Genomic DNA, 17,052 nt, shown 5'->3' on the forward strand with positions numbered 1-17,052 from the left:
TGCTTTTATCATCATAAAAGAGCATCTATCATCATAAAGTTTTGAAGAGCCAGGACTTTTATTAATATAACTGATTGTGTTAATCTAAAACAAGATTGTCATACACACATAGGATGACTTGAGGGAGAGTGAATCATGGGCTAATGTTCATTTTGGGGTGAACTATCCCTTTAAACAACACACTTTTTAGTTTAGTCGAGAAATAATTTGATTAAATAAAAAAGCGCATATAATAATTATACAGTGAACCTTATAGATTTTATATAATTTTGACATCGTTTGTAAATTGTTCATAACTTTATGCTTTACCTGGCATTATACAAGAAATTATATAAATTGATCAAGATAATTCTAAAGACGTGTGTGTGCAGAAATATGTGTGTTTTGAAGATAAAGTTGTAAACTACATCATGAACTACATGTCCCAATAAAACACCCGGGACGAGTTTCCAGCACGGACGAAAGCGGGTTCCACCGGAAATGCCACGTGTACCAAATGCGCATGCGCGTCCTCAGAGCTCGCGCTGGACTGACTTCCGCTGAGAGGAAGGCGCTGGTTTATCTTCGCGAGCGTAACGTTATAACGCTAGTCAGTCAGCGCGTCGAGAGAATGACCGGATCCGCGGGCCTGTGATCGCGTCACCCCGCCGCTCATCGCCTCGCGTGGACCCGCGCGTCGCTCAGGATGTCCCGCAGCGGCTTCGCGGCGCAGAACGGCGCTGGAGGCTCGTACACCAACGGTGAGTCAACGCGTTACTAGTAGCTGTCGTGTCCGGACGCATCGAGTGATTCGCGACGCTCGCAGGCCGAGTTATCAGCGTTTGATCACTTTAGTGACGCGACGCGACGAGCCAGAGCGTTCTAGCGCGTCGCGTAGCTCGACGAAGGCCAAAACCGTCCGAGTAAAGTTCATAACTTCAGAGATGATCCGAACAAACGGGTGAACCGACTCCCTAAGTGGACGCGTCGAGCCGCCTCATAACGCGACGCTTCCGTCAGTCAGCAGATCTGTCAGATTTAAATCAGTCATAAACGCGGTTCAGTGTGAGTTTGGGTCATGAATCTGTCACTGTCAGGTGTTTGTCTCATTCACAGATTCACGAGTCGATTCGCTCGCTCGATTCAGTTCTGATCGCTCCGCTGTATATCAGGTCAAGCCCATGTTCAGAGTCTAAACTAAAGCTGTAAACACTGCATTGCTATCATATTACAGGTTAAAACAACATCTGTTCTGCTAAATCACACATAATCCGCATACAGTACGGTGATAACGTTATAATAACACGTTTTTAATGACAGTTATGTTCCCACTCCATTTCGGCTGTCATGACGGATTTATTCAAACACATTAAATACTGAACAGGTTCTGTGATAATATAATGTAAATGTATTAATGTAGTACGAGTTTGTTCACTGAATGGCTTTTCTGCGTTAAATGCGACGTCACGTGACATTAATCTGTTTTATTGACACATGTAACACTGATTTATGATCACATGACTGAGGTTAGTCAGTTGATCGGTATCTTCTGATGTTAGTATTTATTTACTGCTGTAACTATTAGGAGATCGGGTCACCTGTCACACACACACACTTAGTTTCATATCAGAAGTATTAAAGCTCAAAGATTATTGGATGGCAGGCGCTGCAGATAACGTTAAGTGGAGTTCTGAGTAACAGATTTAAGAGTCACTAGGTGTTTCTCAATGTCAAGGATGCTTCCTTGGAAGGACGGATCCTTCCAAGTCACTTCCTTCAGAGGCTAGGCGAGGCTCCTCTTTAGCATTCGGACAACACGTAAATGGAACAGGCTAGCAAGTGCACGTCATTGCGTCATTACGTCAATGAAAAGGTCCGTTGGCCATCAATAACGTTATTTGTATTTTTTTTTTTAAATTTAAAATTGGTTAAATTCCGAGGATCCTCGACATTGGAACAGTCCTTCGTCGGATGTTGATGACGCAGCATCCTTAGAATTCTGGCTTCCGAGGATCCTTCCTTGACATTGAGAAACGCCTACTATCTCTTTATCAGCATGGTAAAGGCTATCTAAAAAGGGCGTGGCTCCAGAAGGGGGTGGAGTCTCATCACCGTAGAGGCAGTGTATTTAGGCCACACCCCCACGGGGAAAACACAATCCAACGCTCTCCATTGACTTTGTATTGCGTGAAGCGTCTCCTTTTCATTTCGGATTTATTACAGAAAACAGAACAATGTCTAAAAGCTGATATATTACAAGATGTGCAGCAAACGAGCTAAAAAACACGGAACTACGTCTTTATAAGCTCTCGATTCTCAAACACGAGCGTTTAAGGAGACTAAAGTGGACACAGGCAGTAAGTCGTGAAGCTTCAGCAGAGGAATGGCTCAGTTTTGGGATCCTGACCCTCAGTGTGTCTCAGTGTGTCTACGTGTGCAGTAAACATTTAGTCAAATATCCAAATGTCAGTTTAATATATTATATTTCCTGTCTCTGATTACGTTCTCCTCCAGTGTGTGTAGTTCTCAGTGTAATATAACACGTCCCGCTCTGACTCTAATGCATGAATGCACTTTTATGTCTTTAAACACATTTTTTTGGGTCGGCAGTTTATAAACACTTGTTTTTTTGGTTCAGGGTTCTTTAGCTTGTTTTCTGTACACCTCGTCTCATATCAGCTTTTAGACATTGTTATATTTTTTGCAATAAGTCTGAAATGACAAGGAGTCGGTTTCCCGCAATAGAAAGTCAATGGAGATGGCTGGTTTGTTTCCTCCGGTGGGCGTGGCTTCAGATTATGGAGTGTTCTTAGCTCCGCCCCCTCCAGAGCTAGACTCAGCGGATCTGTTAATCTGATTGGCTGTGATTAACTCCTCGTGTTCTGGAGCTGTTCTAGGGCTTACGATTATGGATGCTAAGATTATTCAAAGCCGCGATTACCAAAAAAACAAACAAAATGTATATTCTGCGTGCTTGTATAGCATGTTACGCTGCGACAGCAGTACGCTGACTGGTCGAATGCGCGCGAATAGCGCAGAAGCCGAGCACACAGCCTATATGCGGTTTCGTTTAGCGTCTAAACACAAATGAAGATGTTCGTTATAAAACCTGTGATTTCTGTCCCTCCATTTAAGTCCATTCCCAGCGCCGTGGACATCATGAAGTATTGACGCTTCATCAAGACGGCCAGCGGCGGGACTGTCCGTTCCTCTCAAACTTTGGATCAAAAAGATCCAATAAATGTCATAAAACATTATTAAAATAACTAATCGAGTGTCTAATCCAAATCCAAGTCTCCTGAAGAGACACGATGGCTTTATCTGATGATCAGATTACCACGACTTGCATACTGGGGCGCGTTCTTCATACCTCGCTCAACACATCTGAGATGATTGGACAGATCCCAGATCTTCTAATCCTGATAACTGATCTCTGGCTAATTAGGTTCTTCAGACGAATTTGTGGATTGGATTAAAATATCTGGAGGAAGTTATCTGAGATTACTCGTGTGTTCCCTGAAGAGGGCAGATGATCGATACTCGAAACCACGATCAGCAGCGATTGGCTGGCGTCAAGACAACCCGATGACATCATATGATTAAAAAGCCACCTGGCCAAACTTGTTGAAGAAAAAAACACGAATTTCTGGACCTTTATAAAGAAACGACTACAGATGGCGAAAACTGAACATTTTCTTGACCGCCCACCGAGCCTCATTAGCCGGTTGAAACCGGTTAACTGATTAGTTTAAAATATGCTGCGCTATTTGAAATAACAGCCGTGAGCCGCGCTGCCGCTCTCTCTCTCTCTCTCACACACACACACACACATACACACTGTCCTAGCGCTGCCGCCTCCCTTCTAATCACATCACTTTTTTAAAATCCCCCACAGCGCGAAACACGAGTCCCGCAAACACGGCGCCGAGGAGCTTGTTTGTAATCGCAGGACAATGGCTCCTTAGTTTCGAAATAGTTCGGGTACAAGCTGATCGCGTTGAAAATAAAGGCATTTCTGGACCTTTATAAAGAAACGTCCAGCGTTTTGAGCTCATTTGAAACATTGCCGCGGCTCATTTAAGAAAATGACAGCTCTGAAGAGACGCCGCTTTAGTTCGAGATAGTGCTAACAATAATAAAGAAAGATGATGATCAACACCTTGTGTTTCCACTGAAATGTAGATGTAATATATTTCCAAATGTAAGCCCATCTTATGCGGAATGACGCTTCATACTAGCCCCTTTCACACAGCGATTCCGGCAAACACACGGATAATGCGACTCGGCATTTGTTCTCGGGCCGCTAGATTTGGTCCATTCACACTGCCAGCGAAATACCGTAATATGAGCGCTTTCACACACACCCCGTAATGGTCCCGGGTCGAGTTGACGCGTGACATCCGGATGTGACGTATAACGGCGAGCGATCTCCGCTTCAGCGCGGATAGTAAGGAGCTCCGTGGTCTCGACTTGTGTCCAGTTTGCGCTCATTTCTGCTTGTTTAATTTTAGTTTCTTTTGTATCCGAACACTCTCTGCGTTTAAAACACCGACGAGCTCTTCTGGCACTGCAGGGTTGTGTTATTGAAGAAACAAGCTCTAGGAGTCGCACGATAACTACGCACACGCTGCGGCATTAGTTTCGGCTTTTGTTCACACAGCGCTCGTCCCGGGTCGAATCCCGCAATGTTACTAGGTCCCCGACCCGGGTCGAATTCGGTAATCAATCCCGGGACGTGGTTGCTTTCACACAGAAGGCGACCCGGCAATGCTCCGGGAATATTGCGGGTCCGACGTGCAGTGTGAAAGTGGCTACTGTCGTCTGCCCCGGCTCTAACCTCGAGTGTTAGCCTGTTTACTTTTCTGCAAACCTTGTGAGCGCTCAAACCCAAACGCTGTGACCAAATGTTTTTATTGGTTTATTAAGTACAAACAGGGGAGTTATGAAAAATTGAGTGTGAGGGATTTGTTCACTTCACACAAAAAGATTTTGGAATGAGACGGCTAACTGTAGTAGCGTTTCATCCACTGTCTATAATAGCCTAATTTAGAGATCACTTTTTTTTTTAACCGACACCTTTGATCGATTAACGTTGATACGGTCAACCATCGGTCAAACGGTCATCGGTTAACATCCCTAGAAACGACCAAACATACATAAAAGTTAGATAAATTAAATTTGCACTGTTTTGATGAACATGATTCCCAATTATTTATATTCACGATTTTATATTTGTACACACTTTACATTTTTATTTTAATGTCAATGTGACAGTATTAAAGTTTCTTAACGGTCAAGATCAAATTATCTGCATCTCTTGCGCTGCATCCCATAATATCCGTCTTCACTCACATTAACGCACGACGCAGATTAACTGCAGTATGGTTTGAGCTGACGGACCTGTTGCTCTGACAGCAAGTCCACGATGAGCTAATAAAATAATAATAATCAACTCCAGCTAACTGAGTTAGCGGCGTATGAAGAACGGGCCCCTGTAGTAAACACGGACGCTCAAATGATTGCGAGACCACATATGAGTGAGCACATGCAGAATTAAACAAATCAGAAGAGCTACACATTTACAGTTTAGGAATAGCCATTCTGACACTTTCCTGAGATTAGAGATGAGACGGATTGCATTGATCATCTGAAGCGCACACACACTCCTCAAAGTCAAAGCGCAAACAGCTATAAATCAGCAGAACACATTTGGTTTTAGTAGTGTGATCACCTAAAGCATGTCAGATGGTTTATTCTTATATGAGTAGAGCAGTAATAGCGGGAGTAATGCGTGAGGGGGAAATCACTTACGTTTTCAGAGTTTCAGTGACGTTATTACTAGGGCCGGGACTCGATTAAAAAAATTAATCTAATTAATTAGAGGCTTTGTAATTAATTAATCGAAATTAATCACATTTTATTTGCATATAAATATTTGACCTGGAACAATGAGAAGTAATGTTTCACATGGATTTTTAGTGTACCACTGAATAATGACTGAATACATAAGCTTAATCAACAAAATATAGTTTATTTATCTCAGTCCAGCAGACCAGCGCATGTTTGCCAGTTTAGCAAAAGCAGTTTTGTGATATTTGAGTCTCAATGTGCTGCGGTGATACGCTAACTCCTTGTCGTATAGTTTGCACACAACCATGCTCTTGACGACGCGTCCATTCTTTCGTTTTTTAAAACAAAATTTCCCATCCACGGGGCCAAGCAAAGCAGTCTCATCAGCTTCTTCGTTCCATAGCTTCGTTCATGTTCACTATGGTTTGTTGTTGTCGTGACTCCGGAGCGCTAGTTGGTGTTCCAGTATAATTGGTCCGTCGAAACTCATTCATTGAAAAACGTTCCGCGGTGCAAAAATAAGTGTGGTTAAAATTGTAAGTTATTTTTTTGAGTAATTAATTAACGCGTTAAAGTCCCGTAGTTAATTAATCTTAATTAACGCGTTAAAGTCCCGGCCCTAATTATTACATTAAACTATATATAATGTCGAGTATAACGATCCAATGGGGCAATATTTGTAGGTCCTGATAATAATACAACAATAATTATAATATTTTTATAATAATAAAAAACTCTTTATTTTGTGTTAAAATATCAATAAGTTTATCGATAAGTTTAGTATTGTGATTTATATTGAATCGTGACACGTGTGTGTCGTTACACCCCTAGTATAAAGCTATTCAAAGCATCATTCAATGTAAGTTGTGATAATAGTGTTTAATAATCGCTATTACAGTTTCAAGGGAATTGGTTTGTCCTAATGGTGCCGCCCTAAGCTGTTCTGGCAGGCGCTGGTTCTGTTGGGTTTGTGACTGTAATGTTGTGTTGCAGGCCCGTCTCAGACCCCTGTTGGAGTTTATCCCTCGGGGCCTCAGGGCCTCATGGCTCCGCCGCTGCAGGGCTTCATGAACAGCCTGCCCACCAAAGGCCCTCCGCCAGCCGGACCCAGCCCATACAGACCCCAGCCTCCACCCGCCTACACCCAGCCTCCACCCAGCAGCAGCTATGCCCAGCCTCCTTCTCTACCACAGGCCTCAGCAGGCCCCAGGGCTCCTCCACCACAGGCCTCAGCAGCCGCTCCTCCACCCACCTATACCCCGCCTCCACCCGCCTACACTCAGCCTCCACCCGCCTCCACCCAGCCTCCACCCAGCAGCAGCTATGCCCAGCCTCCTCCTCCACCACAGGCCTCAGCCGGTCCCAGGGCTCCTCCACCACAGGCCTCAGCCGGTCCCAGGGCTCCTCCACCACAGGCCTCAGCAGCCGCTCCTCCACCCGCCTACACCCAGCCTGCTCCCGCCTCAGCCGGCCCCAGGGCTCCTCCACCCAGCAGCTACACCCAGCCTCCACCTCCGCAGCTCAGCTGGAGCGGAGCCACAGCGGCCCCTGAGGGGAACCACATGAGCACCAGCACACCTCCTGTCTTCCAGAACACTATGCAGCCTCCAGCAGCCCTGCAGCACGGTACACACACACACACACACACACACACACACACACACACACAAACAAACACTGGTCTGAGGTACAGCCATCACATACACACACATACACTGATCTGAGCTACAGTCACCCCACACACACACTCTCTCACACACTGGTCTAAGCTACTCACTCACACACACACACACGTATTAATCTAGTAAAGTGAGAGTACAGGCCAATATGTCTTGAAAGTAACAATTATGACAGAAATTGATAGCGGAGACGTTGTTTTAAAGCACGAGATTATGCTGATTATGGGATGGCAGGTCAGACTAACGGATTGAGGATTATTGAACACCGCTGAAGCTTCTGTCCTCATCTCCTCCCTCTGGGAGTGTCGGTGAGCAGAAGGACATTACTATCATTAGTCTTTGCCGTCGCTGTGTGTGTGCCAAACACAAACTCCCACAGGTGTGGAGCATCATGAGGCAGGCCTGGCCCTTTAAGAGTCACATGGGCTCATCAAACCCAGTGTGGTCAGCCCAGCTCTACTACAGCTGAGCTGGGTATCCCAAACCCAGACGTTCTTTAATTTCCATTTGCTTGTTTTCCCCGTCTCGCTGACTGCGCTTCTCGTTTGATGAGGTGTGTATACTCGTCACTCAGACTGGCGTGAGGAGTCGTCATGCTCGGCCAGATTCATCTGGTACCCGTGGCTCTTCGGTTGCGGAGCCGCACGCAAACTTACACAATTTGACATACAGACGGCCGATCGAAATGGGGTCATTTCACTCCGCGTCCACGTCATGTTTGCCTCGCGCTCGTGCGGACGCGTCGTGTATAGACCAGGCTTAAAGCGACACTGAAGTTTGATAACACAAGTTAATTCTTCAGGTCAGTCTGTGTGTGCTAAAGGCTCATGAGTTCCTGTAGAGATAATAATACACACTCTGCTTTTGCCAAATAAATGAAAAGCATCATCAATGTCTTCTCTCTCGCTTTGTCATAATCTCGCCGAGCTTTCCTCAGAGACGGTCAAGCTCAGTTTGTGCATCATTACATGATATTACAATTATTTTAATACTCTATCTTAAATTGTGGATAATTAAGCTATACATCATATGCTGAAGTAAATTACTGGAGTGTTAACGATTAAAAGAAAAAACAAGAAGAAGAACCACACAGAACCAAAACTGTGACCCGAGCCGAACCGTGGGTTTAGTGACCCGCCGCCCCTAATATGCTCCTGAAACACAATCATCCGCTGCTTTTATTGTTTTTAGTTGTTTTGTTCATTTATTGTGGATATTTGATGTTTACAATGTTTTCCGTTTTCAGTGTTTAATAGTCTTTAGTAATAAAAGTGTATTGATCTTTGAAGAGGTGTACCTGCATTATTATGCCATATCATTATTGGAGATGAAAATGGTCTCAGAACGACAATATTATCGTTTATCGCAATCATTGCTTGGCCAGATTATCGTCCAGCAAAATGTGTTATCGTAACAGGCATAGCTTTGACCTCTGCTCACACACAGATAGCCGGTTTATCTGCCTGAAGTCTGTCTCACACACTCCTGCAGGGTCGTTCTGATAGACGGCTGTAGCTACAGTAGTGTTATAGTGTTTTGTTGACCCTGTGGTTCTCTATCTGCTCCAGCCCCATCTGGCCTGAATGTAATGGCTCCCCATCAGCCATACGGCCCTCCTGTGTTTGCTCCGAGAGGAACACCGCCGCCGCCTGTCAGCGAGGGTAAGTGTGAGTGTGTCTGTGTGATCTGTTTTTACTCTTACAAAGTTCTCAATGCTGCGGTTTGCGTGTAGGGACCCTCATTATGCTGCCGTGTTAGTGTGAGGCTATGTTGAGCCTTGTTAGTGGTGTTAACTAGCGGTTTAATTTCACTACTCTCTGCCCCATAGACAAGCGTTATAAGCTAATCTGTGTTTAGAGATAAAACTCTTTACATTCGATTTCAGGAAACGCATCCCAGAGAACGATCTACTCGCTGACCATCTGTAAATTACCCCTAGGGGCATTTCTCACCGCAGTTGAGCTTTAACATGAGCCCAATCACAAGCGCATCAGACTAGTATTCTACATCACTCAAAATCACAATAACTCATCAAAGAAGGCCACCAAAAATTTGAAATTACAAAAAACCCTGGATTATCAGTTTAAGCATTACCGTGCAGCCCTCGGTGTGAACGCACCATTACGGGTTTTTTATGAAATTAATGATGGGAATTAATGAAAGTTTTGATGTTTGGGTGAACTATCCCTGTAAAGGGTTAGTTCAGCCAAGAATGAATCTTCTGTCATTAACTCCTCTCCCTAATGTCGCTCCACACCCGTAAGACCTCCGCTCATCTTCACACACAGTTTAAGATATTTTATATTTAGTCCGAGAGCGTATGCAAGTGTATGCACACTATACTGTCCATGTCCAGAAAGGGAATAAAAACATCATCACAGTAGTCCATATGAGACATCAGTGGGTTAATTAGAGTCTCTTGAAGCATCCAAAATACATTTGGGTCCAAAAATAACAAAAACTACGACTTTATTCAGCATTGGCTTCTCTTCCGGGTTTGTGTTCAATCCTCAAATGAAGATTCAAACGGTTATGAGTCAGCGTATTGATTCATGATTCGGATCGCCAATGTCTCGTGATTTCAGCAGTTTGACACGCGATCCGAATCATGAATCGATTCGCTGATTCATAACGGTTTGAATCTTTATTTGAGGATTGAACACAAACGCGGAAGAGAAGACAATGCTGAATAAAGTCGTAGTTTTTGTTATTTTTGGACCCAAATGTATTTTGGATGCTTCAAGAGACTCTAATTAACCCACTGATGTCTCATATGGACTACTGTGATGATGTTTTTATTCCCTTTCTGGACATGGACAGTATAGTGTGCATACACTTGCATACGCTCTCGGACTAAATCTAAAATATCTTAAACTGTGTGTGAAGATGAACGGAGGTCTTGCGGGTGTGGAGCGACATTAGGGGGAGGAGTTAATGCAGAATTTACATTTTAGGGTGAACTAACCCTTTAACTGTTGTTTGTGCTGTGATGCTGATATTTGTGTGTGTGTGTGTGTGTGTGTGTGTGTGTGTGTGTGTGTGTGTGTGTTGCTGAAGCAGGGCTGTATCCAGCACCGCCTACACAGATGACTCGGCCAATGGGCTCCTCGTACCCGCCTCTCCAGCCGGCCTATCACAGTCCTCAGGCCCCCCCACAGGTACGCCTCACACTATGATCTGAAGCCAGAGCTGGACCGTAACTCAGCACATTTACTCGAGTACTGTACTTAAATACACTTTGAGGATCTGTGCTTTACTGGAGTATTATTTTTCTGGGCACTTCTGACTTTAACTTCACTCCATCTGAAAGACAAATATCATCCTCTTTACTCCACTACATTTCTATCAAGGTCCTCGAAGTCAAAAGTCGTTTCTGTCGCAGCTCTGAAAGTCAGTGATGATTTTTTTCTTCTTTAAAAGGTGTTTGGGTTTTTGCAGAAAGCCTTTCAGGAATCACTCTTGTAGAGTCTCGTGAAGTTCAATGATTTCACAGCATTTATTAAACACTGATTTATAGTTTAGAGCAAAATGGAAGAAGACGGATGTCCAAATGCTCATTTAGTGGAGTATTCACATAAACAAAGTTGATTCTGTCTTCTGTGAAGGTGAACAGTGTGAGAACATCAGATGTGTATCAGTGTATTGGATCCGTGCATTCGGCCTTAAAGTGACAGCAGCTTTATAAAGAGCTTTGTAACTTTTCTACAAGTATTTAAATGAGTTTAAGTTAGTCGTCTGCTAGTGTGTCAGATGGAGCGTCACTGACTGGCTTAAACCATGATGGCATAATGTGCATTTATACAACTATAATACAATAATGCGGCGACATAAAGAAGGAAATTTTCTTTTGATGGTTAAATACTTTTGAAAACAAATAGTTCTGTTCTTTTAGTACAGAAGTATTTTACAACTTTAAAAATCGTATTTTACAATTTTCACTTGTAACGGAGTAATATTTGACCAGGATAATATTTTTTACTCAAGTAATGAAGTAGCCTGGATCAGCCGAACTCAGCCCCGCCCACAGCATCTGAGCTCTGGTTCGGTCTGGACTTGATCCATGGAGGAGTAATTATGGCTGAACAGAAACTTACCAATGAGATCATCAGGGCGGGCTTTAGCCGATGATGGACAGATGATCAACAGAAACTGACCAATGAGATCATCAGGGCGGGCTTTAGCCGATGACGGACAGATGATCAACAGGAACTGACCAATGAGATCGTCAGGACGGGCTTTAGCCGATGACGGACAGATGATCAACAGGAACTGACCAATGAGATCATCAGGGCGGGCTTTAGCCGATGACGGACAGATGATCAACAGGAACTGACCAATGAGATCATCAGGGCGGGCTTTAGCCGATGACGGACAGATGATCAACAGAAACTGACCAATGAGATCATCAGGGCGGGCTTTAGCCGATGACGGACAGATGATCAACAGAAACTGACCAATGAGATCATCAGGGCGGGCTTTAGCCGATGACGGACAGATGATCAACAGAAACTGACCAATGAGATCATCAGGGCGGGCTTTAGCCGAAGATGGACAGATGATCAACAGAAACTGACCAATGAGGAGATCAGGGCGGGCTTTAGCCGAAGACGGACAGATGATCAACAGAAACTGACCAATGAGGAGATCAGGGCGGGCTTTAGCCGATGACGGACAGATAATCAACAGAAACTGACCAATGAGATCATCAGGGCGGGCTTTAGCCGAAGATGGACAGATGATCAACAGAAACTGACCAATGAGGAGATCAGGGCGGGCTTTAGCCGATGACGGACAGATAATCAACAGAAACTGACCAATGAGATCATCAGGGCGGGCTTTAGCCGAAGATGGACAGATGATGGACAGAAACTGACCAATGAGGAGATCAGGGCGGGCTTTAGCCGAAGACGGACAGATGATCAACAGAAACTGACCAATGAGGAGATCAGGGCGGGCTTTAGCCGATGACGGACAGATAATCAACAGAAACTGACCAATGAGATCATCAGGGCGGGCTTTAGCCGAAGATGGACAGATGATGGACAGAAACTGACCAATGAGATCATCAGGGCGGGCTTTAGCCGATGACGGACAGATGATCAACAGAAAATGACCAATGAGATCATCAGGGCGGGCTTTAGCTGATGACGGACAGATGATCAACAGAAACTGACCAATGAGATCGTCAGGGCGGGCTTTAGCCGATGACGGACAGATGATCAACAGAAACTGACCAATGAGATCGTCAGGGCGGGCTTTAGCCGATGACGGACAGATGATCAACAGAAACTGACCAATGAGATCGTCAGGGCGGGCTTTAGACGATGACGGACAGATGATCAACAGAAACTGACCAATGAGATCATCAGGGCGGGCTTTAGCCGATGACGGACAGATGATCAACAGAAACTGACCAATGAGATCGTCAGGGCGGGCTTTAGACGATGACGGACAGATGATCAACAGAAACTGACCAATGAGATCATCAGGGCGGGCTTTAGCCGATGACGGACAGATGATCAACAGAAACTGACCAATGAGATCATCAGGGCGGGCTTTAGCCGATGACGGACAGATGATCAACAGAAACTGACCAATGAGATCATCAGGGCGGGCTTTAGCCGATGACGGACAGATGATCAACAGAAACTGACCAATGAGATCATCAGGGCGGGCTTTAGCCGATGACGGACAGATGATCAACAGAAACTGACCAATGAGATCATCAGGGCGGGCTTTAGCCGATGATGGACAGATGATCAACAGAAACTGACCAATGAGATCATCAGGGCGGGCTTTAGCCGATGACGGACAGATGATCAACAGAAACTGACCAATGAGATCGTCAGGGCGGGCTTTAGCCGATGACGGACAGATGATCAACAGAAACTGACCAATGAGATCGTCAGGGCGGGCTTTAGACGATGACGGACAGATGATCAACAGAAACTGACCAATGAGATCATCAGGGCGGGCTTTAGCCGATGACGGACAGATGATCAACAGAAACTGACCAATGAGATCATCAGGGCGGGCTTTAGCCGATGACGGACAGATGATCAACAGAAACTGACCAATGAGATCATCAGGGTGGGCTTTAGCCGATGACGGACAGATGATCAACAGAAACTGACTAATGAGACCATCAGGGTGGGCTTTAGCCGATGACGGACAGATGATCAACAGAAACTGACCAATGAGATCATCAGGGTGGGCTTTAGCCGATGATGGACAGATGATCAACAGAAACTGACCAATGAGATCATCAGGGCGGGCTTTAGCCGATGACGGACAGATGATCAACAGAAACTGACCAATGAGATCGTCAGGGCGGGCTTTAGACGATGACGGACAGATGATCAACAGAAACTGACCAATGAGATCATCAGGGCGGGCTTTAGCCGATGACGGACAGATGATCAGCAGAAACTGACCAATGAGATCATCAGGGCGGGCTTTAGCCGATGACGGACAGATGATCAACAGTACCGTAATCATCTCGTCATCAAAGGCTCTTGGGTTGAGTTCTCTAATCCTAAACGGAGAGCTTGTTCGTATCTGCCTCACCTTCTCTATCTCTCTCTGAAGTGATGATCGTGTTAGGAAGTTCTCTGTGTATCCTTAAATTCTTTCTTTGGGGTTAAATGTGTGTTATTTTGCCAAGGTTGCTGCTAATATTGCCATTCCTGGGTCTATATATCACATAGTTGAGGTTGCTTCAACCCGCTGAAAAACTGGTTTCTGTTAAAACACGCCCCATAATTACAGCCCAATGGATTATCAGACTCAAATTCTGACTAGAGCAGAGTATGACCACGCCAGGCTAGTAATGAAGTTGTGTATATGTCCACCTCTGTCTGAAGCGGAGCTAAGTGTGTGTGTGTGTGTGTGTGTCCTCCAGCAGCCGTCCTCCGCTCAGCTGAGTCCGTCTCTGGCCTCCATGAGTCTGCAGTCTCAGCCGCCCGAGGCCCTGCGTGTGGTCAATCTCCTGCAGGAGCGCAGGCTCCTCCCCTCGGGACCCGTGACTCCGCCCACACCCTGCCTGCCCCAAGACCTGCAGAAGCTCAACTGCTGCCCAGAGTCAGTCTCTGTGTGTGTGTGTGTGCAGTCTCTGACCGTGTGTGTCTGCCGTCTCTGACCGTGTGTGTGTGTGTGTCCTCAGGGTCTTCCGCTGCACGCTGACCAGCATCCCCCAGACTCAGGCTCTGCTCAACAAGGCTAAGCTTCCCCTCGGCCTCCTGCTGCATCCCTTCAAAGATCTCTCCGTGAGTCTCCATCCGCACACAGGGCTGGGTCATATATATTAGGGCTGTCACTTTTTATTCGATATTTGAATATGCATTCGAACATGACGTGAAATATCCGTAATCGAACTATAAATAAACTATCTGGTTTTTAAAGTGCCATGTAGCTCAAGTTTTTACAGTCGGATGTGATTACATCGAGCACTGTAATCGGTTTAAAAGTCCAATCCGAATGAAAATACTCCATAAACACCTCAATTGTAATAAAAATGCCCAAACCGAATGAAAGGAAAGGAATGCATGCACAGATACGTAACTATAAAAAATACAAATAAATCTTATTGACCAAAGAACAACTTACTGAAGCTAAAGCTTATGCCTACCCTTAACTCCACACAAGCGGCACTAATTGACATTAATTTAATAATATAAGATATTCTCAATGTGTATTTGGAAGAACATGCATTGTTATTATTATATTTAATATTATATTACCATTACCACTACCATCACTGTCATAATTACCATCATCATTTGTTGTATTTTTTTCATCACCAATCCTTTATAAAGTCATGTTTGATTGTTCAATCAATGTTGCTATTATTTTAATGCAAACCTATCAAGATGCATATCGAATATCGTAAAAATGTACACTGTTTTGTACATATGGCCCAGCCCTATCTCCACATCTAAAGCTGTAGCGCTGACGCTAAATCTCATGCATTTCCCCTCATGTCCCTCCACAGGAGGAGACGTTCTCAGCGCTCGGTTTACACTCAGTAATGATGGACAGAACTGTTCAAATCTCCAAAGGCTTTAATCAGGTTAGCTCTGTCCATCACACACTCTTTCCTTCTCTCCCTCCAGCAACTGCCCGTGGTGACCTCCAGTAATATCGTGCGCTGCCGATCCTGCCGGACCTACATCAACCCGTTCGTGACCTTCATGGACGCCCGCAGGTGGAAGTGCAATCTCTGCCACCGGGTCAACGACGGTGAGCGCCGGCTAAATTAGGTTAATGCCCCCTTCACGTGCTATCAAAATTATCTAGAGTTTCCGAGGTAAAAATTGCACATGAACGTCCTCTGATGTCGTGTTTATCACTGGGAAGTTCGGGAATAATTTTGATACCCAAATATTCCTGAGATGGGCGCGGCATAACCGTTAAAATGTATTATTTCTGTTTTATCAGTTTTCTTCCACAACAGTTTTATTGTCTTATCTTGACATTAAAGAAGTACATTAGCCTGGCGTGTATACTCGATTCTAGTCAGAATATGAGTCTGATGCTCCATTGGGCTGTGATTATGGGGCGTGTTTCAACCCAACCAGGAAAGACCTCGATTGGACAGGCCCACAACCAATCAGAGCAGCGGAGTTAGTTGTTAAATGTCACCAGAGCACTGTGTTGATAAGTCCAAGTTTTTTTCCCGCGGATTGTTTTCCATGTTTACTTGTTGAAGCGACTATTATGTGATATATAGACCCATGAATGCAAATTTGAGCAGGCAACTTTGCCAAAATAACACACATTTAACCCTCCCAAACGCCATTTATTTCCCGGAGAACCCCCCAGAGAAGCTATTGGGCTTGTTTTGGGCTAGTAGTTGGCTGGTTTTGTTGTAAAAATTTGGCAACCCTGTCTGCACGCACGCTGGAATAAACGATCTTAGCTGGTGTTGTAAAAAAAAAAAGAATTTAAGGATACACAGAGTACTTACCCAACATGATCATCATTTCTGAGAGAAACAGTGAAGGTGATGCAGATACAAACAAGCTCTCCGTTTAGGATTAGAGCAAATATAACCCAAGCCCCTTTGATGACGTGATGATTACGTTACTGTTGATCATCTGTCCGTCATCGGCTAAAGCCCGCCCTGATGATCTCATTGGTCAGTTTCTGTTGATCATCTGTCCGTCATCGGCTAAAGCCCGCCCTGATGATCTCATTGGTCAGTTTCTGTTGATCATCTGTCCATCATCGGCTAAAGCCCGCCCTGATGATCTCATTGGTCAGTTTCTGTTGATCATCTGTCCATCATCGTCTAAAGCCCGCCCTGATGATCTCATTGGTCAGTTTCTGTTGATCATCTGTCCATCATCGGCTAAAGCCCGCCCTGATGATCTCATTGGTCAGTTTCTGTTGATCATCTGTCCGTCATCGGCTAAAGCCCGCCCTGATGATCCCATTGGTCAGTTTCTGTTGATCATCTGTCCGTCATCGGCTAAAGCCCGCCCTGATGATCTCATTGGTCAGTTTCTGTTGATCATCTGTCCGTCATCGGCTAAAGCCCGCCCTG

At 44.9% G+C, this 17,052-nt stretch overlaps 1 protein-coding gene across 6 annotated transcripts in view; it reads left to right on the top strand.

The window, feature by feature from the left end:
- The first annotated feature begins 494 nt into the window (after nucleotides 1–494).
- sec24a (SEC24 homolog A, COPII coat complex component) overlaps nucleotides 495–17,052 on the top strand; it is a 37,154-nt gene continuing 20,596 nt past the window's right edge. The window contains exons 1-9 of one of the 6 annotated variants that reach the window (XM_067424028.1): nucleotides 495–740; nucleotides 6,823–7,221; nucleotides 7,255–7,455; nucleotides 9,077–9,169; nucleotides 10,566–10,666; nucleotides 14,410–14,588; nucleotides 14,671–14,773; nucleotides 15,499–15,531; nucleotides 15,620–15,746. In XM_067424028.1, the coding sequence (XP_067280129.1) occupies nucleotides 686–740; nucleotides 6,823–7,221; nucleotides 7,255–7,455; nucleotides 9,077–9,169; nucleotides 10,566–10,666; nucleotides 14,410–14,588; nucleotides 14,671–14,773; nucleotides 15,499–15,531; nucleotides 15,620–15,746 (1,291 nt within the window). In that variant the 5' untranslated portion in view covers nucleotides 495–685. Of the gene's footprint in view, nucleotides 741–6,822; nucleotides 7,456–9,076; nucleotides 9,170–10,565; nucleotides 10,667–14,409; nucleotides 14,589–14,670; nucleotides 14,774–15,498; nucleotides 15,532–15,619; nucleotides 15,747–17,052 lie in introns of all 6 variants that reach the window. The other 5 variants (XM_067424022.1, XM_067424024.1, XM_067424023.1 and 2 more) reach the window with 5 other exon arrangements.

The sequence above is a fragment of the Pseudorasbora parva genome, chromosome 18 (genome assembly GCF_024679245.1).
Source record: "Pseudorasbora parva isolate DD20220531a chromosome 18, ASM2467924v1, whole genome shotgun sequence".
Lineage (NCBI taxonomy): Eukaryota > Metazoa > Chordata > Actinopteri > Cypriniformes > Gobionidae > Pseudorasbora > Pseudorasbora parva.